Source organism: Armigeres subalbatus, chromosome 2, assembly GCF_024139115.2.
Source record: "Armigeres subalbatus isolate Guangzhou_Male chromosome 2, GZ_Asu_2, whole genome shotgun sequence".
In the NCBI taxonomy this organism is placed as follows: domain Eukaryota; kingdom Metazoa; phylum Arthropoda; class Insecta; order Diptera; family Culicidae; genus Armigeres; species Armigeres subalbatus.
Window position 1 is genome coordinate 133,822,033 of NC_085140.1, and position 26,352 is coordinate 133,848,384.

General features: G+C 38.3%; 1 protein-coding gene across 2 annotated transcripts in view; it reads left to right on the plus strand.

Moving 5' to 3' along the window:
• LOC134210873 (high affinity cAMP-specific and IBMX-insensitive 3',5'-cyclic phosphodiesterase 8) overlaps positions 1-26,352 on the plus strand; it is a 630,844-nt gene that overhangs the window by 93,989 nt on the left and 510,503 nt on the right. Inside the window, exons 2-4 of one of the 2 annotated variants that reach the window (XM_062687262.1) lie at positions 6,990-7,456; positions 15,499-16,074; positions 17,446-17,527. In XM_062687262.1, the coding sequence (XP_062543246.1) occupies positions 15,658-16,074; positions 17,446-17,527 (499 nt within the window). In that variant the 5' untranslated portion in view covers positions 6,990-7,456; positions 15,499-15,657. The remainder of the gene's footprint in view (positions 1-6,989; positions 7,457-15,498; positions 16,075-17,445; positions 17,528-26,352) is intronic. The other variant, XM_062687263.1, reaches the window with a different exon arrangement.

Genomic DNA, 26,352 nt, shown 5'->3' on the forward strand with positions numbered 1-26,352 from the left:
AGTACTAAACGATGTTTTATCGCCATAGCTAACTATGAGTCGAAACTAATGCTTCTGTTCTTTAAGACTTGACAGGAGATAACTCGTTTACATCACCTTCTTTTTGAATCAGTTGGCAGAAAGTATGCTAAGCTATTTTCTCGAATGTACAAATGGTCGGGGTCCTCCCAATCCGCACCAAGTGCCAATGGAAAATCACCCAATTTTGCGCACAAAACAACGTGTTGAGGTTTTAATTGTTTACAAAACGCCTTGAACTATACTCGTTTTAGTAATCGAAGATATTTTCTATCAAATAAGCACAAACATAGATATATGAATATTGCTTTGTGTTCTTTTTACGAGCAAAGTGTTACAAGACAGTCCAAAAGTGCGGTTTAGCCGAACTCCGACTTTATTACCTTATGCATTTATTTCTAATGATTATTGTCCACTATGAATTGTCGCGCAAATATCGACAGCATGTTTCAAAAGTGTTTTTGAATCCAGGTGAACATTTCAGCATTGTTGCATTGAACTTGAGTAAATCTGCATTTCGAATATCAATTGAAATTTCTAAAACCTTCTCTTCATCTATATCGGAGCAAGGAAAAAAAATTGATTTCGTTCAATATTTTCCGTAGCTTCAAATACATTGACATAATAGTTTGCAGTCAACGTGTTTCCTGAAGTTCACTATCCAGGAGTTTTTCAGTTGAATTTCGCCGTGCCTTTACTTATTTTTAAGAATAAAAGCATCCTTATTACAGAGTAGTGTGAAGCTGCAATGATTTTACATGAAGTTCGACATTAAGCTCGTTTAAATATGCAAAGAAAAAAAATGCTATTTTCATAGCCCGGGGCAATAACATTGAAGTATGTTTGCTGTTAGTCTACTTAATATTTATGAAGTGATGAATTTTATTAATCATGATGATAAAACGATTCATGCTTTTTATCGTCCTTTAACAACATAAAGGTGCAAACTTGTCAAAATACTCGAATGCAACAAAAAAATGGGCACCATGAAAAGCTTTTCCATGTATAATGCTTAACAATGGGCCACATGTAGTGTATTCTCTGAAATTCTTCGCGGGCCGCAAGAAAAGGCTTGGAGGGCCGCATGCGGCCCGCGGGTTCCACTTTGGGGATCTCTGCTCTAGAAGGTTGGGGCTAAAACTTTGAATACTTGAAAATGATGATGAACGTCTTACTGTGCGTTATCAAGGATCTGCACCACTTATGACTTCTTGATTTTTTGGCATCGCTCAATTTACGCTCCCGTTTTGGGCGCAAAAAGAGGTTCGCAGTATAATGATATTAGACCGAAGATCAATAGGCTGAATGATCGTTTGATCGAATGGTCATTAGGTCGAATAAGAAGTAAGAAGTGACAAAGGAGAAGTGAGATGTTAGTTCCTCCTTCGTTTTTCCTCTTCCTTTTTTTCATTTCTTCTGTCTCTATCCTTCTTCTTTCCACTTGATTCATTCTTCCATATTCTTTATGCTTTTCCTTTCTCATTCTTGCTTCTTTTTTATTCTTCTTTGTTTTTCTGTCTTCCGTCTTTCTTATTTCTGTTTTCTTCCTTCTTGATTATTTATTTCTTCCTCCTTCTTTATTCATATATCATATATCCTTCTTTATTCATATATCTTCCTGTTTTCATTTTTCTTTTTCTTCCTCCTTCCTTCTTTATTATTCCTTTTTTCCTGTTTCTCTCCCTTCTTCCTTTTTTCTTCTTCCATCTTTCTGTTTCTTCTTTCCTAATTCTTTCTTCCTCCTTCCTTTATACTTGTACCTTCTTCCCTTTTCTTTCTTCCTTTCAAGTGTCCCTCTTTTTGGCATTCATTGACCACGAAAAAGCTTTCAGCCGTCTGAACCATGAAAATTTGAGAAGTAAGCAAGTTCCGGATAATGTCGTCGTCCGTCGCCGTCAAAACGTGGTTCGAGGCTTTAACGTGCATAGTTCTGCATAACGGAGCTTTGTCTAAAGTCATTAAAGAACACTGGATTCTGTTTTTACACGATTTACATTTTCTCAATTTTGCACCCTTCCATGAGGTCGCGCTCAGTCAATATAGCACGCCAAAAACTCAAAGAATGACATTTATGTTGGTAAAATTTTGACATAAGAAACAACTTAAAGCTAGGCCTAATTAATCTAACCTGGATACGCTGCTGATGAACGTTGCGGGGCCCTGTACTGCACCGATGATTCGAAAGCGCCGATGATTGATGGCGCGTGATGCACTGGGCACACGTGGGTCACGTGCGTAATCACTTATTTCCATGCATCGGGATGCTGCCAGCAACCTTGGGAAATTGTCATCCAAGGACCGACGGTGTCGCCTACTCACGCCAATACTCACACGAGATCGGTTCCTCTCAGGTAGACTAATTGTTATCCAGTGAGCGGGATCGGGAACGTGCGATCGCTCTGGTAGTAGATAGTCTCCTTGTTTAGTGGTGCCGCAATCGTCGGAAACCACAAGCCTTACTGCTTCTCTGGCTGATATGCACTACTGCGTTTGTGACGTCGATCAAAATCAGTGGTGCTTATCCGGGAAGGAAAATGAGCCTCGACCGCGGATTCGTTTTCATGCAGGGCCACAGGATTCAATTGTGCGCTGCCTTGTATCCCGGAAACGTGCGATCCGGTCTGCTCCCTTCATATGTTGTAGCTTTGCTGGATGATATGCGTGCAGGAAATCCCGTGTAAAAGAGCCTTCACTAGGAAGGCTCGTTCTTTTTAGCACGGGATAATACACGAGAATGTGCGTTTGGTAGCAACGGATTATCGCGGAGCTCTTGCCAGGATTCACACTCTTCCTTCGAGTTCCAACGCAACACGATTCGTACAAGGCAGCTCAATTGAGTTGGTATGATGCTCGTGTTGTCGCGGTGGTATTCGGGACGAGCGATGGCCAAGTGTGTGGGCTCTTTTTGCAGAAAAACACTCGCTTCCTGATGAGTAACACAGCTCCGGTCCCAAGAATGCTTTTTACGCACAGCAGTATCCACGATCGGCGTTGTGCCTCAATTAATCCTTCAGGAATTGACTCCGAATCGGATAAATCACGGGCAGACGACTTTCTGCTACCGCTCCGTCCTGTGCTGCACCGGAAACTCTCCGATTCGGCCGTGTCTTGTATGTGTGTATGGCAATAGTGAGATGACATTTACTGCGAGTGGCGAAAAGGATGACAGTTTGTTTCGCCAGTGGTTGATGGCTGCGCGCTTAAGCCCCAAACACAATGTCAGTGGAACGGCGACGGCAACGGCAAATTTGATAGTTAGCCCAAATATTTTCTGTCAAATTTTCCGTTTGCGTTCCGCTAACATTTTGTTTGGGGCTTTATATTAATGTTGCTAATTACACTGTTATTTCGCGTTAGGTATATGATTACAGTTATGTTTGTTATTGTCGACGTAGCACCAAGTTAGAATTCAGAAGTCGGGACTTCCGAACCGAACTTTCTTCCGAAGTTTTATTTGTCAAACTAATTGATGCGTTGTTTAGCGCGGATTTGCCTATCCAGCGCACTACTTCCGAAGTTGGGAAAGTTGCCTGTATCTGGAGAAAAATCCAACTTCGGTATAAAAAGCGGTATAAATTTATTCCGGAAAGACAATATTTTGGTCGACATGACCCGTAACAACATTTCTGAACAAAAAAAAATTCAAGTGTTTTTTGCCAGAATACGTATTTTTGGAAGAGGATTCAGAACATATAGAAATCTCAATTAGGTCAAGAATGTTACATATGCAGGTTCTCAAACAAACGATTCAAATGTTTAACGCATGTTAGTTATTATGGTATTTTTCTTTGATTTATTCAGGAATTTTCCAACATGTTGCAAGATTTTGGAGATAAATTGAAGTCACACGATAAACAATACGAGCAAAAAAAAATCGTGTAAAAACAGAATCCTGTGTACTTACCTTCCGTGAGGCGGGGATGCATGTGTTTGTTATTCACTCATACTCGAGTCAGCCACACATTACGAAAGACGCGAAATCTCCAACAAGCGTTGGATTGATATCCGGCAGGACAGTACAGCAGGGGAAGTCCCAGCCCGGAAGTCCCTGGCGATGAAGCCTCTATCAGCTCCAAGCTCCATCTTTTACAAATTGTCAACAGATTAAACCCTCCTGAAATAAATAATTAATTTGTTAACATTTCACTATTGCTACACCCACATCGTTATTAGTCCGCGGTGTGGCATAAGTCAAGCATAATGGACGTTTGGCATAATTCTGCTTTTTTTCAGCAATGATTCAAATTGCTCGGGGCTGTTATTTCCCAGCAGCTCAGTCAGGCAGCGTTCTTGCGCCAAGTAGTGCTCTATCAAATGACAATAACTGACATCCCCAGTGATCGTTCTTCACTATTAGATGAATGCAAAGAGCATAAAAACAAAAAAAAACACTTTGCTGTTTATTGAAAGTATTTAGAGACGACAAACTGATTGAGATAGTTTTGGCCACGTTTTTGCACTGCGTACTCCTATGTGCAGCTGTTCCAGATTATTTTTTATAACAGTTGAATTTCAAAAGCTTAAAACTGTTATACCGCTCAGTTCTATTTTATGCGGATTTCAACCACGAATGAATCACAAAATTCAAATATTTTTCAATTGTTTTGGTAGGTATATTGACAGATCAGTCCACTTTGCAATAACGGTGCCTTTTTGTCTTTCTCGTACAACAAAGTTGTACCGAAGGGCTATCATTTAACTCCGAAAGAGAAGGCTCGGAGACTCACTATGTTATACACCAATCGACTCAGCTCATCGAACTGAGCTAATGTTTGTCCGTCCGTGTGTGTGTGTGTATGTGTGTGCGTGTGTGCAAAAAAGATAAAAAAAATAAACGAACTTTCCATAAAGCTAATGTAAACAGCAAGCGTCCTGCGAAACGCGGGACGCCTATCTGGATTGCTTCACTGGCTTGAAAATGGATCCCCCAAAATTCATTTCGCACAGTATTTGTAAGGCTGTATGAATTGTAATATATTTGTAAAACGAAGTTGAAAAATGCAGCGTCTGGTCACATTACATAAAGCAATCTTTAACCGATTTTCTCGCACACAAAGTTGCATTCGAAAGGTGGTAAAGCCACGTGAATTGCTATTGAGTTTGATAACGATCGGCCATTGCATTTAAAAGTTATGAAAAAATGGTGTCTCGAACCAAAACGGTTGGTGTCTTGGGTGAATGCGAGAAATAGGCGCAGTGATTAAAATACCCAACAAGGAAAAAAAGGCGAGAAAAGGGTAGAATCACTACTAGGTGAATTAATTTGGGTTTTAGCAACAACATAATTAGTTCACCAAATTAAAAAAAGGAACATGAACAGAACACTGCTGGAGAAACCAGCGAGTTTTATTTTTCTCAAGCTTCAAACTACAATAGAGGGGGTCAAACGCAAAGGGGTGTAAGTGACAAAAACATAGTTTTGAGAAAAATGGGTGCAAAGTTTTTCAATATTTTTTCGTTTCATACAAATTGTATGAAAGTTCAAAAAATTACTAATTTTCTGTGAATTTTCACATTTTTTATAAACAACGTACAAACTACATCAGCATATTGCCTCAAAGCTCTAGAACCAAAGCATTTTTTGCTGTAGTCATTTCAATTTTGACGAAAATGTCACTGCTTCTAATCCCCTCAATAGTGTTCGAAAATTTGCAATGGAACTGAATCATTGCTGATTTTACTCTAAGGTTACCTTTTCTCTTGTCACACCGTATAACAGTTAAACACAGTAGCAATAATATTATTATTTTTATTTATTCAGACTAAGGCCGAAGTGGCCTGTGCGGTATATAAGAGTCTTCTCCATTCGGCTCGGTCCATGGACCTCAGCATGGACAGTAGCAATAATGCAAACTCTATTTACCGTTCTATTTATGACCAATGAAATTAAATGAAAATTTCACGTCACGTAATATAGGTAATACGTTGACGATTATAAGGGTACCTTCCTGTTCGCCAATTATGCGATACTCATACCTACACCCACATTCATTTAGTTCCGTACCATCAAACGCTTCCATTATTCACCGCCTCGTGGTCAGCCAAACCATGGTGTCAAAATCAGTCTTCCAAATGCTCTGTTTATTACAATTTATTAAATGGATCTTTTCATCAATCACCAGCTGTGAGCTGAGGAACATTTTGCTCCGTTTCGTTTGCGATCAACATGCACAGACGGGATATCCTGCTTTTCTGATCCCAGCTCCAGCAGCCTCCCTGCCCGGTCATACCAAATGTGCACCTTCGGGACAGGTCGCCCCGGTGGGTATGTTTGCTTTTAATTCGAGAGGTGATTTTTCATCGTCTCTTTGTGTCCTATGGCACTGCGTGTCAGAGAAAATGGAGAAATATGTATGTCATATATACGATTACATTGTTGTAACGTAAACTTTCGTGGAAAATGAAATGTTTCTCCTTAGGATAGAGTCATCCATATTTATAAACATTTCAATCAATGGCGATCATAATGTATAATGTAGAATTGATGAAAAACAAACAAAAAAACAGAAATATCAATTAATGGTTAACAAGATGTTTACACGTTTTTATATTTTTGGAGAAGATACTAAGATCGATAGTGAAACTTTATTTCGCAGGTAATATTTCGGTTATACATTTTGCTTCGCTCTGCATAGCACAACAAGAAAAATGTCATTATGTGATTAAATGTAATAACAATAAGACAATAAGAGTTGGCGCTGCGGATATTCAAATCTAACTTCTTTCACCCTACCCTAAAATGTAAGCAATTTCATGAAGAACTAAGAATAGGAACACTAAAAGTGTAATGTCACCAAGGCAAATATTTTAATTGAGTTGTAGGTTTTCCTATTCAGGGTTGAAACCGCAGCACTTTCCGGACATTAATAAGTAATTTAATATAGAAACCATATTCTAGGGATTCCTCCTTTTCGCTAAGCAGCAATACCAACTTGCTAATCGCCTTTCTTTTTATTCCGATCCCATTTCAGAACCTGAAAGGCTTCTCCGTCAGATGCCGCATCTCATTGAGCTCATTGAGGAAAACTTTCGTCTATCGCCGTCTTCCATAAATCCCATCAACGTAATCGAGAAGTTGTCGAAAAGTGCACATTGTTCGGTTGTTTGAAAACGGATTTGCCCTCGACTGCTGTGGGAGGTGGACCAGCAGAAAAGCGACAGCGATGGCATGAATGAAGGAAAGCGTTGTTTCCCGATCGAATGAATCGAAATGGAAGTTATTCATCAATGTCTGCGGAGCGGAGCAAATTCGGTGACGTTCGGTTGATGTGTCTCAATGAAAATGTGTGGGCGGGTGAAGTGAAACTTCTGGCAAATAGAAATCTCCATCTAATGGAAAGCGAGAAATTGCGGCGCCCAAAATGTCAATACAAAAGTCGATGTCTCGGTATTAGGCAGTGAAGAGCAAAAGTTGAATGGGCTCGGTTTTGTATTTAAGGTATTCTAATGGTGATCTGTGGTTGGCGTGAAGAAGAGTTGTTCATTTTTAGATAAATAAAACGGCGTTGGAAGTTTTCGCGAAGAATATGATGAATTTGTGCTAAGTGATTATATTTGTTCTACTGAAGATAGCGTTGAATTGAAAAGAAGTAGGAATGAGACATCAGAAACTTTATAATTTGATTAGTTTATGTGATATACTTCAAGCATCGATAATTCCCCTAATTGGATCAGGATAAACCGCTTCATTATTATTATGAAATATGGATCTAACTTTATTTAATGTTTCGTTACTCAACCGACCATGATTTCTCTACATAGTTTCGAATATAACCATTAGCATTTAGAATGAATTCACTTGTGCGGATTTGACCGCGTTGATAAAAATCTTATTCTTAATGAAGAGATATGCCAAGCACTTATGATCATGTTTGTCTTTTTGAGGCTCCTTATGGGGTCCCATCATACTTTATTTTAGTCGAACCGAATCTGGCGCTGGAATGGCCGTATTTGCCCAAAAGAGCCCCACAGTAGATCCATCGCGGCAGTTATATTTGATGTACCGCAGAATGGGTTTCTCTTTACATTGATTTGGTCCTTCGGAACCGGATATCGTTATTTTTTATAATTATCATAAATTTTTATCATCCGTCTACAGGTGTTGGGTAATCCGCAGCTGCGCTATATCAAAATATTCACAAAATTAGCACCTCAGTGCTGACTTTATTCATCTGCCACTTTACCATGTTAATCCCTACAATTTTCATGTAGATATTGTTCTTTTTCCAGGAAACTTTTTAGGTGTTCTGGGTAGAAATTGGTGTAGATTTTATGAGGAAGTTTCTGTAAACATTATTAGAGCTGGATCTGATAAATAGACAAATTTCTACAAGTTAACAGCAAGCGTTATAAAAATAAATGCTCTCAGATTTTTGAGAAAAATCAATCTATAAGTTATCAAGAATTAGCACAAAGAAATACTCTTGAACATTTCGTTCGGTCGGATACGAAGTTACCCAGTCGAACGGGTATGCGACCGAAAGCGTCTTTTGGTCCAACGTGTTATGTCATTCAGTTGAACAAGTCGCATGGCAAAAAAGTTATTATGATGAGTGGATCTTCTGGCCAGAGTTTCGTTTGGCCGAGTCCATGATATGGTTGAAATTTTCGGTCGAATAAGTCGTTTAGCCGAAAATGTAGAACAGACCGATTAGCCGAATGTATCTTTTGGACAAATGGGTCAGGTATCACATCACATATCTTACTTTCCATTTCTCACAATGGGAAGCGAGAAGTGAAAAGTGACAAATAAGTAATAAGAAATAAGAATGAGTAAGGAGTAGGAAATGAAGTATAAGACATTACATTTTCCTACAAACTTCTCACTCATCAGTTTTCACTTCCTAGTGATGGACGTGAAAAATCACGCCACTAATGAATAAAAATCTTTCCACTATTAACAGTGAGATGTTCAAAGTCTGCAGAAGTAAGTACTGAGGATTAAGTGGTAAAGAGTTATGTCCCATCCTCCACTCCTCACTCTTCACACATCACTCACAGTAAGAAGTTAAAAGAGAGAAATGAGAAGTAATAGGCTCATTTTTCCATTCCTACTCCTCGCTTATTAATTATAAATCCTCACTTCCAATTTTTCAGCTCAAAGTGATAAGTGAGAAACAAGTAGTTAAGTGTGACTTCTAATTTATCACTTATTATTTCATATTTCTCACTTTGCGCGTCATGCTTCCCTAGCAAAACAATTCACGTTGATTTGGTTGCAGTAACTCATGTATGACCATATCAGAACCTGATTTACAACATGTGTGCTGCCTGGATTCTCACGTTAATAAATAAAAAGTGAAAAGTGAGAAATGCAAACAATATGCCATTTGGTCGACCAAACCATTGGGCCGAAACCAAGGCCAAAACCCATCTGGCTGATAGTCATTTGGCCTTAATCATACGGCCGAAAATGACATTCGGCCGAACTGATCAATTAGCCGAAAAATTCGAATTGTGTACAAACTAATCTGCACTGATTAGCAAATAGGGGGAATGACGGCTTTGGCAGGTTTTGTTCTATTATTGGCAGGGGTTTTTTATGACTGACTAGGCTCAAATTTGGCCCAAGCATTCTTTGCATATCAAAGAATATTGTGGCCAAATTTCATAAAATTTGGTCGACAAAAACCCCCTGCCAATAATAGAACAAAACCTGCCAAAGCCGTCTTTCCCCCTAATATTATGGAAAAAAGATGTCTGTTTTAGGTACATAGTTTTACAGTCAGGTTTAGTCTGGGAGTTAGAAACTGTTAGCTCTACTGCAGCTCCAGTGAACTATTTCAGGGTGCCTGGTATTCCATGACTAGTCCGAGGTCACTTTTACTTACTGTTTATGCTGACATTATCAATTGGTTAATAGATCCATAGGCAAACTTCCGGATTCTCAAATCTAGTGCCCTGATAAGATTACACAACGGCACTTTTTTGTTTGATCAAAATGATCAAAACGTTTGCGAGTTTCGGAATTTCGGTCACTTGGCCGAATAGGTCAAAAGCCCTAACAGTCGTTTGGTTGAATAAGTCATTGTGCCGAAAACACCGTTTGGCTGAAAAAGTCATTTGGCAGAAATGGCCATTTGGAAAGGGGGTCCCGTAGCGTAGTTGGCTACACGTTCGCCTTACAAGCGAATGATCATGGGTTCGATTCCCAGCCCCACCACCAAACCCTCGTCAGTCGTCGGATGCGCAGCCCATACGATAGAGTATTGGGATACGCGCCTTATGACGACTGACAACTTGTTCTTCTCGGAGGCATTCCTCCAACGTACCCGGATAAAAGGGCATTCGAACAATGTAACGATCATTGGATGCATGACATGGACAAACGGACACAATGGACTCACGATGAGATGGACTGGCAACGACAACGATAATGGTAATGGAAATCTAAAAATAGATTCTGTGTGGATTCTGTACAGCAGAATACCACAGTAGATCTCGATACAGTAGCGTAAATAAAGAAAGGAATAAAAAAATGGCCATTTGGGTGAAACGTCGTTTGACTGAGAAGGTCATATGTCGATTGGCCGATTAGGTAGAGAAGCCAAAAAATCATTTAGTCGATTAGTTCAGTGTGTGTTTTAGTCGTCGCGAAGTAGGTAAAATATCGAATCAGTCTTCGGGAAATATGTAAGACACATGTTACTTTTTCGTTTTTGTATCATCATGAATATGTCGTCGTTCAAAAGAAATAATTAGTCGCTTACCAAGGCGATTTCTAATATATTTTCTTCTCAGCTAACATACTATTCCTTTCCAGTGCGCTCTTGGAGATACGGAGGATTCCTAGGTCTCTTGTAGCAATGAGTGTCGAACTAATTTTCCTCCTCTTATCCTTATTGACTGTGAGGACGTGGCCAGCATCGTTATTGGTCTTGAGTTAAAGAAACTCCGAAGCATGTACAGTGAGAATAGCTTTCTAGTCCCGAGAAAACTATTCAATTGGTGAGCTGTGCATTATTTGTTGTTTGGCCGAAAGGGTCGTGTGGTCAAAAGGGTCGTTAGGCCGAAAGGGTCATTTGGCCGAAAGAGTTATTCGGCGGAAAGGGTCATAGGCCAAAAGGGTTATTTGGCCGAAAAGGTCGTTTGGCCGAAGGATCGTTTAGCCGAAAGGGTCGTTTGGGCGAAAGGGTCGTTGGACCGAAAGGGTCGTTAGGCCGAAAGGATCATTTGGCCGAAAGGGTAATTTGGCCGAAAATGTCGTCTGCCGAAAGGGTCAATTGGACGAAAAGGTAATATGCCCGGAAGGGTCATTTGGCCGAATAGGACATTTTCCCGAATAGGTCATTTGAAAAGTAAGAAATTAGGAGTGAAAAGAGAGACGTCTCAATTCGCATTCCTCTTTTCTCACTTCTCACTGTAAAAAGTGAGAAGCATGAAGTGAGTATTGAGACGTCTCACTACCTACTTCGCACTACTCACTTTTCACAGTGAGAAGTGAGAAATGAAGACTGAGAAGTGAGACGTCTCATTTCTCACTCCTCACTTCTCGCTGTAAAAAGTGAGTAGTGAGACGTCTCACTACCCACTTCGCGCTACTCACTTTTCACAATTAAAAGTGAGAAATAAGGAGTGAGAAGTGAGTGGAAAGTGGAAGTGGAAAGTGAGAAATGAGGAATGATAATTGAGACGTCTTTTTTATCACTCCTAATTTCTCACTTTTCAAATGACCTATATCTTATTCGGCCAAATGTCCCATTCCGCCAAAAGTCCTATTCGGCCAAATGACCCTTTCGGCCAAACGACTGTTTTGGCCAAATGGCCCTTTTGGCCAAATGATCCTTTCGCCCAAATGACCCTTTCGACCAAACGACCCTTTCGAACAAATGCCCCTCTCGGCCGAACAACCCTTTCGGCCTAATGGTTTGTTGGGCCTAGTGGCATTCGGCCGAATGGGTTTCGACGACCCTTCCGAGACATTTGGTCGAATGACATTTCGTCAAAAGGACATTTAGTCGAACATTTGGTCGAATGACATTTCGGCAAAAGAACGTTTATCGAATTTAATTTATTGGCTTTTTTCGGTGATAATTATACTACTCAAAGCGAAAGGGAGCAGGTGAAAGTAATGAAGATACAGATTCAACTGACACCGCAAGCGAGCGACAAGTATGAAATGAATAGAAACTGAAGTTTAGCAGAGGGCCATATTAGAGAACAAGCATTGTTGAAATCGCTGTTATTCTGCCTAGCGTCCACCCAGGAACGGCTTGGATAGTGACGTGGTGATCACTGTACCAAGACAGGCAAAATAACAGCGATTTCAACCTGCTAATGTGCTGTTCGGCAAGCGTAAACGGTTCTATTGATTCGTGACATATTTTCAGATATTCAATCGAATCTGTATCTTCATTACTTTCATCTATTCCCTTTTGCTTTGAGTAGTATAATTATCACCGAAAAAAGCCAATAAATCAATTTCGATAAAGTCACGCGGTGATCAAAGCTTTCCTAATTATAAAAGAAAGTCGAAGAGACATTTGGTCGAATGAATATTTAATCGAAAATAAAGTTCAGCAGAAGTTTACTTATTCTTTTAATGGGTACTCTTTCTTTCACTGAATTTTCCATACTTCTTCCATCATTAAAAACTTAATTTCGCCCAAACGGCCACATGCCCTAATGTCTATTCGACGTAATGTCTTTCCAAGTGTCCAAGTGTCATTCAACAATCAATCATTCGACTAAATGTATTTTCATCAGATGGTACAGATTCATTGTAGTTGGTTACAGGGGTTCGCCAAAGTCAATATCCTGTCGGAAATATTTACCGTTTTCCTATAATTTATTTAATTTACGAACCCATCATGCATTGGTCAATATTGGAGCGTTAATTATGTGACTTTTTGAAACACCGCAATGAATCATTTAGTTTTCCATTATTATTGACTAAAGTTTCTTTCATTCAAATATCTATTCGACGAAATCGAAAAAATCGAAATTATTCATTCGAAAATCCGTTTTCGACTTAATGTGCATTCGACTAAAAGTGCGTTCGACCAAATGTTCTTTTGATAAAATGTACGAAGATGTCCATTCGACGTAGTGTCCTTTCCACCAAGCGTCGTTCGACTAAAAAAGTGTACTACACTACTAAAAATATCTATATAAGATATATGTGTCGTTGTTATACATTTTTGCAAAAGCTCCACTCTAATATATTCGATATAGAACCACACATAAATTAAATTATTGCTAATTCGGGACCACACATAAAGTTTATTTAGATATATATTTTATTAGTAGTTCGCGTGATGAATGGTTATGTGTGCGCTGATATACATCATAAGTTAAATCTATGGATTTTTGCCAATAAATATGTGTGGATTTTTAGTAGTGTAGTAAAGAGTAGTAAAATTCATTTTCGACTAAATGTCCATTCGACATAATGTCCTTTCGACCAAATGTTATTCAACTAAATGTCATTCGACGAAATGTCTTTCGATGAAATGGTATAGATTCACTCGTCAAACGACAGTTTTGGCCATATAACCCATTTAGCAAACGACATTTGCGGTCGCATTATCTATTCGGCCATATGACTTTTTCAAACAACTTTCTCGGACAAACGCCATTTTCGGCCAAAGAAATATTTGGCCTAACGGATTTTTCGGTCTAATTGCCTGTTCGACCAAACGACATTTTCGGCCGGATGGCTTGTTCGGCCATATTATCAATTTGGCCAAACGACTTTTTCGACCGTGTGACCTGTTCGGTCAAATTAAATGATCGGCCAAGTGACCCTTTCTGGCAAACGACCATTTTGGTCAAAAGGCATATTGATATTCTTTTTCAAGTGAAACACGCTAGAATGTATCTTACCGGATTATTAATTGCTTTGTATATAATAATAGGGCTTAAATAATTTATTGATTAAATTCACACAACCGGCTGATTGAAATATTTATTTAAATTATTTTCATTTGTGCAATGAATACATTGAAATGTTTTAAATTGCATAAACGGTTTCTATTGCTCAAGCTCGTTTCTATTGCTTTCAAGCTCGAGCTTTGTATGCTATGTATGAAGATTTGCAGGTTTTTTCTTCCTGCGAAAAAGCGTGAGTGGAGAGTCGATCATAATTACCCTTAAACTACATAAAACAGCATCGGATAGTGGATCCATATTTTTGCAAACGGCGAACGACGTTATCATTTTGCAATTCATCTGAAAACTGAATAATGCATCAATATGATTTTTGTATAGATCATAGGCATGAACGTACAGTTACCGATTTCTTGCTTAATTGTTGAATTCAAAATGAAAAATGAAAAAAGGTTTGCTCACTTTCAGCAAGATCATTTTCCGTGCGTCATGTTGCTACCCTCACAAATGAGTGCTGTAGGGGAAGGTGGGTAGACTTGATCCCCTTGTTTTACCGAGAACCAAAATAGTTTTGTTCTAGCGTATTTTTAGTATAGATCCTCTAGACAAATGATCGTTATGTGGTGAGTAATATTTTGGATTGACAACCGTATTGATTCTGCAAGACGGTTTGTTTGTTTTGACCAGCCTAATTTTTTTAGTAGTCAAGCAACATTTTTACAACTTCTCCTAACATTGACCAAATGCTATATTTTTTCACAGCACAAAGCCATAAATATGCTAAATGATCTGTACTGATCAAAATATCAACATTCCATTACAATTTTAGAATATTTGAAATTCAAGTTGTTGCGTCAATATGGGGACACTTGATCCCTTATTTGTCACCCGTACCGAAAATTTAATGAAAAAAATTTGAAATGTTTTTAGTGTATGAGATCTCTGAAGATTTCATATGTAGTAACTATGAAATCAGAAACATACAATTTCAGTGATTTTATTGGTATTACCAGTTACCACAGATAAGAGATATTTAGGCGTATAGCCGGTATTAAACATTAGATAGCATTTGGATATCGTTTGGAGATGGCGGGACGATCACTGTTGTGTAACACGTAGCTCAAATACGACTGTCAAACGTATTGGCAGCATTCGACGGTTGCTTATCAGTTGCGTCCGCAATCAGTTGAAAAGATGGCGGTAGTGAGTCAACGTATATCAGTACAAAAATTTACACAATATTTTCAATAAAATTTGTTCTAGCTTGAATATCAGTTTTCTATGGTATTATAGATTTGTAATTCAAGATCGATGTCATTGTTTATTGGTAATATACATGAACGAACGCTTACAATGGAATTTAATATGAATTGATGATCTTCCTATTTTTGAACTTTTCCATGTACATTTCTTATAACTCTTTACAATACACGAAAAATAAACTTTTCCTTGTAGGCGGATGTAAGGAATTGCCTTTTCTATATGAGCTGGGTAAAAGATTATTGATTTAATTAAAATTCGAATGATTATATCTTTATTATCATACCTATTTCTTACCTGAAATTCAAAAAAATATTTTCACGCGATTTACATTTTAAATTTATCGAAGCTTGATAGTATATCAATCGTATTGTCAATATATTCATTTACAAGTGGCGAAGCATCATTTTCTTCCAACGTGTATTATTTTATGCGAAAATGCCAAAAAATGCATTGAAATGTGATGCTAACGAGTGCCGATTCAAGAAAAAGTGATCAAAAATTGCTAACCCGTCGCGTGCGAAAATCGGCATCCAGTGGCCGGCTACGTGAATGTGGCTCAATGGTTTGTGCTGCGGCGGACTCTGCGGTGTCGGAGAGGTCCTGAAGGGTGGGCAGCAGCACCCATTCGACGACCGGCAGGACCAGGAAGAGCTCAATCCCTGCTCGGACTGTGGCACCCGCGAAGCAGCATCCAAGGCACGGCCTCGTGTCGTTATGGGGTGCACCCCGAGTATCCTATCCAGCAGTAATCAACAGCAACAGCAGCAGCAGAATCAGCGCAAGGATAGCTCCAGTCTGTACGGGGGGAACATGTCAAATACAGGGTCCGGGACCTTAGCGGAGAATAATGGTGCCAGCAGTAATAAGTTTGCCAACAACGCCGCATTGAATCAGCCTCAAATGCTCGGCTACGGTCAGGGCATGAAGGACGTCATCGCGAGCGGGGGCGCTGGAGCAGGAGAGAAGGTAATTTGTTTTGACTTTGTTGTAGCAAAACTTTGTATTTCGAGAGCAATCGGGTGGGCCGAGGGGCTGCGGCTGGTTTGATTCTGCCGTGCCGACCGTGTCTATGTCACCGGGGATAGACTCACGGTAATAAGGATCTGAAGTTGCTGTTTACCGCTTTCGCTCGGAACAGAGCGCATTATCATAAAACGGTTTGCCGGCGGGATGGAACTTTGTCGTCGATTTAATGGCCTGCGTAATATGTTGAATCGTTTGATGGCAAATCTGTGCGTTGGGTGTATTTGGGAGTGTATTTGATTATGGCGAATTCAAATCATTTGTGGTGAATGCTAAATGGTTTTTTTATGGTTCGCTTATCGATACCTCAGATAGCCGTGAGGTGAGGCATGATATCGCTAGGATGGGGGTAGCGAATTATTTTCCCATGTTCCCCTCGAGGGGATCATATGAGCACTGCTACCGGTATTGGTTTGCGAATTGGCGAACAAATTGGCCTTTGAATCTTTGTTCACAATTGCAAATAAGTCGTTTTGAAAATCTGGCACTGAATTTATTGACAATGAAAGCTTTCAATTATTAAGTATTTAAGTGCATCTGAGACGGTAATCTGAGAGTAGGCTAAATATTTGCAGGGGAAGAGGCCCCATAACGCCCCCAGGCAAAACGCCTTTTGGGTATTCCCTTATATTTAGCGTATTTGACATGGCCCTAACATAACTAGACCTAAACTTATGTAGGCATACATATATATTTATATTTTTTTGTCCAAAATATATGCGAAATGAACATTTGGAGTATTCAATTTCAAGCCAGTGACGCAATCCAGATAGACGTCCCGCGTTTTGCAGGACGCTTGCTGGTAACATTAACATTCGCTCAAAGCCCGGTGCCTATGTTTAAAACTCGACCTACTTCGAGCAATTTCAAGTAATTGAAGAAATGCTGACACAACTGGCACAAAAATGGAAAGAAACTGGGGAACGCCAGGGATGCCTTTTCAGTGTTCTTACGTTACGGTGTGCGTGGCTCCGCCCACATGCCTCCTAAAGTTATGAAATGAGATCTAACAGGAGTTTCGCCTGTGTAGATTTTCTGGGTAAAACATTATCACTTTTCAAAATGTGAATGCTACCGATGTTATTGAAAGTTAAATATTTAAAGCGTATATTAAATTGTCTCGGTAAGATGCGCGGCAATTCATGAAAGATTCTGATGAAATAGGTATCGAATCATCGAATGGAATGCGTTTTAAACACGATCATTTAAATTAAAACAGGATTAGCCAAAGAGGCTATGTTATGACTCAATTTTCAAAAATGTAAAAATTTTACCATCAATGTATAAATTTCAATATGTTTTCTTTATTTCCAGGAATATCCCAAAAAAGATTCAATAGTGTCAATTTCCGGCTTTGGTCATGTGTCTGTTGTACCACGGAGGCCAACAGTAGGAAGTAAGTAATTTTATAAAAAAAATCAAATCCTAGCTAAATATTGCATTCTTTATGAATATTATTATCATTTTATTTCTGATTTTTGATGAAGAGTAGCAATCGTACATGTTTCGTTGAAACTTATTTAATTCACATTACCAAGCATTACCAAAAAAATATGCCATTTGGTTCTTCGTTATTTAATTGTCATTCAAATCATAATTAATTAAATGCAACAAAAAAAATCATTCGAACAGTGATAATGTCATTGAACCCGTAAATGACCAGGACGAACTAGGGGAACTGTACTGGTTTTGACCATGTTCCTAATGTGGCCAATTTTGCGAATAACTCCAAAAATAAAGCAATTCGCAAGGGTTTTATTAGTTCCAACAAGAGATATATCCCTCACGCTTCAACGCTGCTTTTAAGGCACTAAGTTGGCCAAAACCGGTGCACTTCCCCTATTAATTTTGAAAACCATGTATCACGGAGGTTTTCAGAGGTTTTTGTTGGACCCCAATCAGGAGAGAATAACAAATTTATATAATATTGTGTTACTAAGTTCAACAGTTTTTCTAACATAGGCTGTTATAAACTTGGTTCAGGATGTTGTTAAAATAACTAAATTTTCTAACAAAAGATAAAAACATAACTAATTCTATTATAATTTTGTTAAGAAAAAATGAGATAATAATTTATCATAACTCGATTATATTAGGGGGGTCCCGTAGCGTAGTTAGCTACACGTTCGCCTCATAAGCGAATGGTCATGGGTTCGATTCCCAGCCCCTCCACCACCTCCAAACCCTTGTCAGTCACCAGAAGCGCAGTCCGTACGGTGGCGTTTTTGGGAACGCCCCTCGCCGACATGGCTGCCTGATGACGACTGACAAAAACTGTTCTTCTCGGAGGCATTCCTCCAACGTTCTTCGATTAATGGTAACCGAACAAAGCAACGATCACTGGATTCATTACATGGATAAATGAACACAATGGACTCACGATGATATGGACTGGCAACGACAACAATAACGAATTATGGACATCTAAAAATAGATTCTGTGTGGACTCTGTACAGCAGAGTAACACAGTAGATCACGGCACAGTAGCGGTTAAGAACACAGAGTGCCTACCAAATAAATATACGAATAAAAAAAAACTCGATTATATCAACGGTTGTTATAAATAACTGATGTTATTACAATCATGTTATAATCTTGTTTTGCCTTCCTAGTCGGCTTATTACTAAAATCCCTTTCGTACCCTCCCTCCTTTTTAAGGTTGTAAAAATTAGCTGGTCCAAAAGCGTAATTTTAGACAGTGATATAAACAAACTCATAACATTTTTGACTATTTAATAGTTCGTTTATAACCCCGTATTAGCCGAACTATTCAATCTGATTCAATTGTATGAGGTTTGTGCAAATGATGTCGAGCCAAGTACGAGACACTGAAGACGGCCTTGTTGTTGAGGTCGAAATACGTACAATCAAGTGGTGGAATTAAATGGAATTTTATGATCTCGTCTTATGACAAGCTAATAATGTAACAAGAACTAGAGTAGCAAATGATGTAACAAGAACTAGAACTAGAGTCCTTGTAAATGTTTCATCATTGAAACAAAATCTCCTACGCAGATTTTCTAGGATTTCTAAATTGTCCGGGAGTTGATTTAAGTTGGGCCACATATGTCTGGTACCCATCCGAAAGCAACCAAGGATATCCACACAGACAAACAGACATAACACTGGCAGTATTTACCCAACAAATTCATTGTGGTGCATACACTAACGACATCTATCGTTTTGCCTAGTTGGGAAATTCACGAACCAGATGGCGGTAGTGCGGGACCCTCCTTGGCCGTGCGGTAAGATGCGCGGCTACAAAGCAAGACCATGCTGAGGGTGGCTGGGTTCGATTCCCGGTACCGGTCTAGGCAATTTTCGGATTGGAAATTGTCTCGACTTCCCTGGGCATAAAAGTATCATCGTGTTAGCCTCATGATATACGAATGCGAAAATGGTAACTTGGCTTAGAAACCTCACAGTTAATAACTGTGGAAGTGCCTAATGAACACTAAGCTGCGAGGCGGCAATGTCCCAGTGGGGGATGTAATGCCAACGAAGAAGAAGAAGAAGATGGCGGTAGTGAGCACATGTCAAACTCGAGCAAAACATATTGACACGTAAATCGGTTTTCCACCTTCCAATTATTTAAATTAGTCTACAGGGGTTAGACAAAAAGGTTGAGAAAGGCAAAAATTTGTCGAAGTTCAAATCAGCATAACTTTGCGTAGAATGATGCGATTTGGATCAAACTGTGACCATCAGACGCGGAAACTCTTCTAGTATACCGGCCTTATGCGAAACCTCTGATTGGCCCTTGGCCACCGGTGGTGTTCCGTGTTTTCCGAGGGTATGTTAAAAATGCATTTTTTTCTGCTACTTGTCATTTTATATGACGTTTACTGTCATCATGTTTAATGCTTTCCCCAGAAACTAGAACTAATATGCTGACCAATGCTGGCTGCAGATCAAAAATCCGTTAGGTATACGCAGAGATATAGCCATTTTCGTGAAAACGATACACCCTGAACAAATGTCACTTTCGCAGAACTTCCGGAACCTGTTACAAATTGGTCAAAGAGTCTTACAGTCCTCAAAATATATCTCTAAGAAATATCCTATATTCATCGTCTTGGGAAAACATGAATTTTGACACCCACATATGCATGGTTCCAGATGGTGCCAAAACCAACCCCTCCTGGAAGGCCCATGGAACCCCCAGCAAAGCAGCAATCGTATAAGAATGTACAAATTAAATTATATATATTCACAGATCAGATCGTAATCATATATAGATCCAGCAGAAGTTGTGAAAAATTGTAGAAAGGTTACATATAATGCAAATGTACAATCTAATTACAATCTATGTCATAAGTTGTAAATATGTAAATTTAAACTCAAAACGGAATCATATATCGCAAATATTTGAAAAATTGCATATATGTGCATCTGAAGTTACAATGTCGTTAAGATTTGATTGTAAAGTCCTCTGTTATAATGATTTCAAATATACTTACAACAACTCTGTTGATCCTTGAATGTTCAATAAAATATTCTTTTTCAAGAATATTAAAAAGAACACATTTGTCATCGTCATTAAATACAATTCGAAGACAAATATCAAAAGCGGTTGTTGTTTTATACAAATACATTCCTCAACATTAAACAATCGGTAATCACCCAGTCAATGTCTGTGAAATAGAACTACATGAAAATGATCATTCAGTTATTTCTGTACTATTGGCCAGAATTCTAAGGGAACCTTTTCGCACCCATTCTCCATGAACTATGTTTTTTCCGTACATTTGTACTAGCTATGTATAACTAAACCTTCAAAGGTAGATTCTTAATAAATACTTACTGTTATTTGTCATTAGGCATAGTAAACAGCCTGGTGTTGTTTTTACGTACTCACTAAATGGATAGAAATTTAGCAACCAGAAAGAGAATACTATTAGTCGTTTTATTCCATATTTTGTTCTCAACAATAAATTCACAACATCACTGCGATCTATAGAACACTTAAGAAATACAATAAACACGATTTTAGGGAAAACAAACTTTGAGGGCAATTTTGTTATATTGACAACGTTGTATTTCTCCTCTTAGAGATGATAATATTATGATGATATTATACACGTCAATATGAAATTATATATGTGTTCAATTCAATCGCATATACTGGTTTATGCAATCATTGTCGACAATGTTGTATAAGATGTAATGGAATGTCTTTTCCAGATTGTATTCGCAGACGCAATATTATCATTAGGTATAAATGATTGCTTAACAACTGCGTACACATGGAGGAACCAGGTAGCTTCTGGACTATGAACTAGAAGGTCAAAGGATCGAAACTGGAAGCTGGAGGCTAAATTTATAACATAAATATATACATTAACTAATAATCAACTAACAGCATGTCACATAATGATTACGTTTCGACCTAAGAAAATTTTTTGTTGCAAATACAATATGTTTTTTATGATAATATAATGTATGTATTATGATGTATGTTTGAACTGTTTTTTACTATTCTAGATTTAAAGTTGTAACAGTCCAATTATGCAACTTTATAACTGAACATATGCGATCTCTGATAAAAACCAACATGATTGTATATTGATTAAATTGAAATCGGAATACGTCGTATATCTTGTTATGCTTTAACACTGATTTGTACGTATATGGCCTCCACTTTTGTTCACATAGAAGGAATCTATGCATTTTATACAATCAAATTGCATCATATAAGAGTACATTAAACAGAACTGAAAGTTAGTTATGTGAACCAATTTGTTGGCCTGCTATATGGGTGGCAGTGGACACTATCATTCTAGAAATGTTTCTGTAATCATCGTCTCGCAAAGCCATTAAGTCAGATACTCATATTTGCATTATTCCGATCTGTTATCATTTCATCATGTTACCGGTACCGTTTTTACGGAAATGGCCGTATCTCTGTGTAGTTTAGATGGATTTTCGATCTACAGCCACCATTGGCCGGTATATAGGTCTAGTTTTCGGAGAAAGTATAAAACATGATGAAAGTTAACGTCACATAAAATTACAAGCAGTGGAAAAAATGCATCTTGAACATACCCTCGGAAAACCCGGAACATTTCCGGTGGCCAAGGACCAATCACAGGTTTTGCAAGAGGACAGTATACTAGGAGAGTGTCCGCTTCTGATGGTCCTGGTTTTATCAAAATCAGATTATTGTACGCATGCTGATTATGCTGATTTGAATTTCGACTTATTTTTACCTATCTCAACCTTTTTGTCTAACCCCTGTATTTGATGCCCCGTTGCTCTGGACAAAATTTCAGTCAAATCGGTAAAGGGACTAATTCGTTGTTAGACCCTATCCCTAACATAAGTATGCAATGTTCAACTTTCAATAACAAACATTGGAACCAAATACAACTTGTTGTACGTAAATCGATTAACGCTTAGTTTTAAAAAGTTTAAATACTATAACTATGCAAAATTCAATCAATTTGGGACCGATTTGCGATTTGAGCGTAACTTATTTTGTAATCAAACATTGTTTATTGAATTCAGTAGAATGTAAGCGTTTTTCTCCAAAACTAATTCCTCCTAATTCCCAAATCTCATAGAGGAAAGCTTACTTTGTCGGATACATACAGTGGTTTTTTCCCAGAAAATGCTTGCTTTAGCAGTATTTCAATACGTGTTTACAAAACCACGTACGCCCAAATTGCAAATTGGTCCCGAATCATGTCTGAATAATTCTAAAAAACTGCATAAAACGTCATAAAAATAAGTTAGCTGATAACTACAGTGATATTAAACTATTCATCAATAAAATGAGGGTGCTCATAACTGAACCGATAAGGGTGCCGGCAACAGAAATTCGTAGCCTCTTTGGAACGTGAAAAAAACATTCGTGCTAAATATCTGATGACAATCCTCATTGAACCTCAAATTTGCACCATCATTTCATAACCCTTCCCTACATTGACTTGCATTCTGACGTGGCAGGCGCCAGGGTGACCTAACAAATGAGATCACCAGTACTTGTACATTGCAGATGAGTGCTAGTCCCAAGCAAACATCTGTTGGTTTTCTGTGCAGGATTCAAGGATGTTATCGATCATTTGGTAATCTGGGTTCGATCATTTAGTAGTTTGTTAATAACTTATTCCAGAACCTGAATTTCAAAATGTTTTGTATGGTGGACTTCTAGTGCGAAGGATTTTCTACTACTCTGTCAAATAATTCGTTGTTTGAATGCGCTTATAACGGAACTATGGCGCTAGTTACTATAACTTAAAATAAATGATTGAAATTTTGTTATCATTTAGTAGAAGTTACTGCAACTAGCACTTTATCTTCGCTATTAGTGGCATTCAAATAACGAATTGTTTGAAAGAGTTGTAGAAAAGTCTTCGCCCTAGGAGTCCACCATACAAAATATTCAGGCTCTGGAATGAGTTACTTACAAACTACTAAATGATCAAACCCAGATTACTAAATGATCGATAACATCCTTGTGCAAGAACAGCTGATCCGCTCATAATGGAATAGCAACTGCGGGCAGTCAATCAAGCTCAAGCTAAATCACTTCACTTCACAACACTTCGAAAAAGGTAAAAAACACATTCGTGTTTTTATCTTGTAAAAAATTCTTTTGTTCATAGTACAAAATAGAGATGTCAATCTGGTTTGACATTGAGCACAAAACATCATGTTAGCAAACAAATGACAGATGTCAGAATGACAGAATCTGGAATACGTAGCGATGCCCATAACCGAACATCTTCCCCTACGTATAGAAATTCCTCTAATATTTTATGTAGGGTGAAGTGCCCAACAGTGGACCCCCAACCAATAGTGGACCCTCCAGCCATTTTTGCATTATTACTGCACAATGTAAACAGTTTGCTATGAAATTCCATCGGGAGAATCTACCTTACAGTCCTATGATTTATGTAATGAAATGCTACCCTAGTAACATTTTGGTTTTATAACACTCTTGTAGGGTAAATTTTGGTCTTCAAGAGCGTTATAAAACTTAAAATGTTACTTGGGTATGGAAAGTAAAATTAGATGATTTTTTACAGTTCTATAAAAAATATACACGAGAGTGTCCATTATAATAAGAATATTTTGGGAGGTCCATAATAGGAAAGAACGTCCCGAAACGGAACATAAAAATCAAATGAAGTGTCGACTATAGGGAAGCAATTTCCTATTATGGACCCAAAGGAGGTTTTATTTAATATTTGTATTTAATATTAGACATATAAAATACCCATCAGTTAGGTGCTTCACTTATTAGAAGGTTTTATTTATTTTTTATTATTTAGGCGACAAAAACCCCCCTGCCAATAATAGAACAAAACCTGCCAAAGCCGTCTGTTCCCCTAATCAGACTTTTTTTTTATAGAGGGATGAAGGCAAAACTTGATATTTTTATGATATTTCGGTGCAAATTTTTGATATTTTCGCTTGTTATTTTTACTCTTATTTCAAACAAGTTAATATCATGTTTTGTTATCAATATCACGGCTTCTACCCGGGTTTCTGACGCACCATATGAGTCTTACTTTGATGCTCACCACTGACATGACATGTGAGTCTAACCTGGTGTTCACCCTTTACGCACCATGTGAGACTAACTTGGATGCTCACCCTAGCACCTGATTCCCGCTTTAGCACACCAATCTAAGACTTATTTGGGTGCTCACTCTAGCATACCCTGCCACTTCTCCTGACACACGCCATGGTATATAAACTTGTTTCGTGACCTTCACACGACCGAAACAGCGCAAAAATTGTTGAAATTTTCAACATCTTTCAGTCGCACGAAAGAAATCGTAATACATTTACAAGACTAAAGTTAAGTTGGAAGTGAGTATTCATTAATATTCTCTCAACATGATATGATCTGTCAAATTGAATACAACAAAAGTTGTTGGCAAGTGTTTCATTCCAAAATAATATTTACAAGATTGGATGGAGAAATGCATGCATAAATTTAGCTATGAATTGATAAAATAAAATATAATACACATAGGTACATAGCATTTGAAATTCGTGACGATGCTTTATATGCCACTCACGACTCATCGTGGAACTTTTTATTTTACTTCTCCTAAATTCATGCGCCATTGATTGGAGAAAAATACGCACTATATTGGGCCCTCCTTAGCCGTGCGGTAAGACGCGCGGCTACAAAGCAAGACCATGCTGAGGGTGGCTGGGTTCGATTCCCGGTGCCGGTCTAGGCAATTTTCGGATTGGAAATTGTCTCGACTTCCTTGGGCATAAAAGTATCATCGTGCTAGCCTCATGATATACGAATGCAAAAATGGTAACCTGGCTTAGAAACCTCGCAGTTAATAACTGTGGAAGTGCTTAAGGAACACTAAGCTGCGAGGCGGCTCTGTCCCAGTGTGGGGATGTAATGCCAATAAGAAGAAGAAGAAGACGCACTATATTAAAACATAAATTTAAGAAATTCATCTGTAAACACATGCTTGAATCTGCAGAACAGCAATATGACGAGTTCTCGACAGCCGATAGAGTCGAAGAAAAATATCCATTGCTTAGATCTGAAGAGATGTAGAAATAAAATTCAAAACACTGGTTTGAGCTTAGCCCGCATCCTAACTACATATCTTCTAACTAAACAAATGTCAAATAATGAACATGGTATTTGTAAGTTCTTCCTGGCAATATGTTTTATGTCTTAAGAGTGTAAAACAGAACATCTTGAAAAACCAAACAAATGTCAAAAAATGACATGTTATCAGCAAGTCGTGAGAATGTAATACAAAACATCTTCTATGATCAAAAAGCTGAATGTTTAACAAAAACTTTTTAGCAACCACATTGAACATGTTATGTTTTGTATTTCATCTTTCTAACCGTCATACAACAAGTATCTCAAACCTCCGCAAAAAAATAGATGTTTTCGGTGTTACTTGGGACAGTTCTACACTACGACCCTCTTATATCGGCATGTGCACTCCATACTAACATCTACACGCAGGCAAAAACAATTAGGATTTTCATAAGCTACAACTTATGAATGAGTGCTTTTTCGGTTCCATTGAAGACTTATGCGTTCCATAAAAATGGCTTTTGAATTCCATAACTATGACTTATCCCTAGCAGCACACATGTTTCACATAGGTTACTGCAACTGTTATGTGACCAGATCTGGTCACAAACAAGTTGCTGCAACAATTTCTGTGTGACTTGTGTTGCTCGGGATGATTGGCATTAGAGTTGATATTGAGGAAAAAT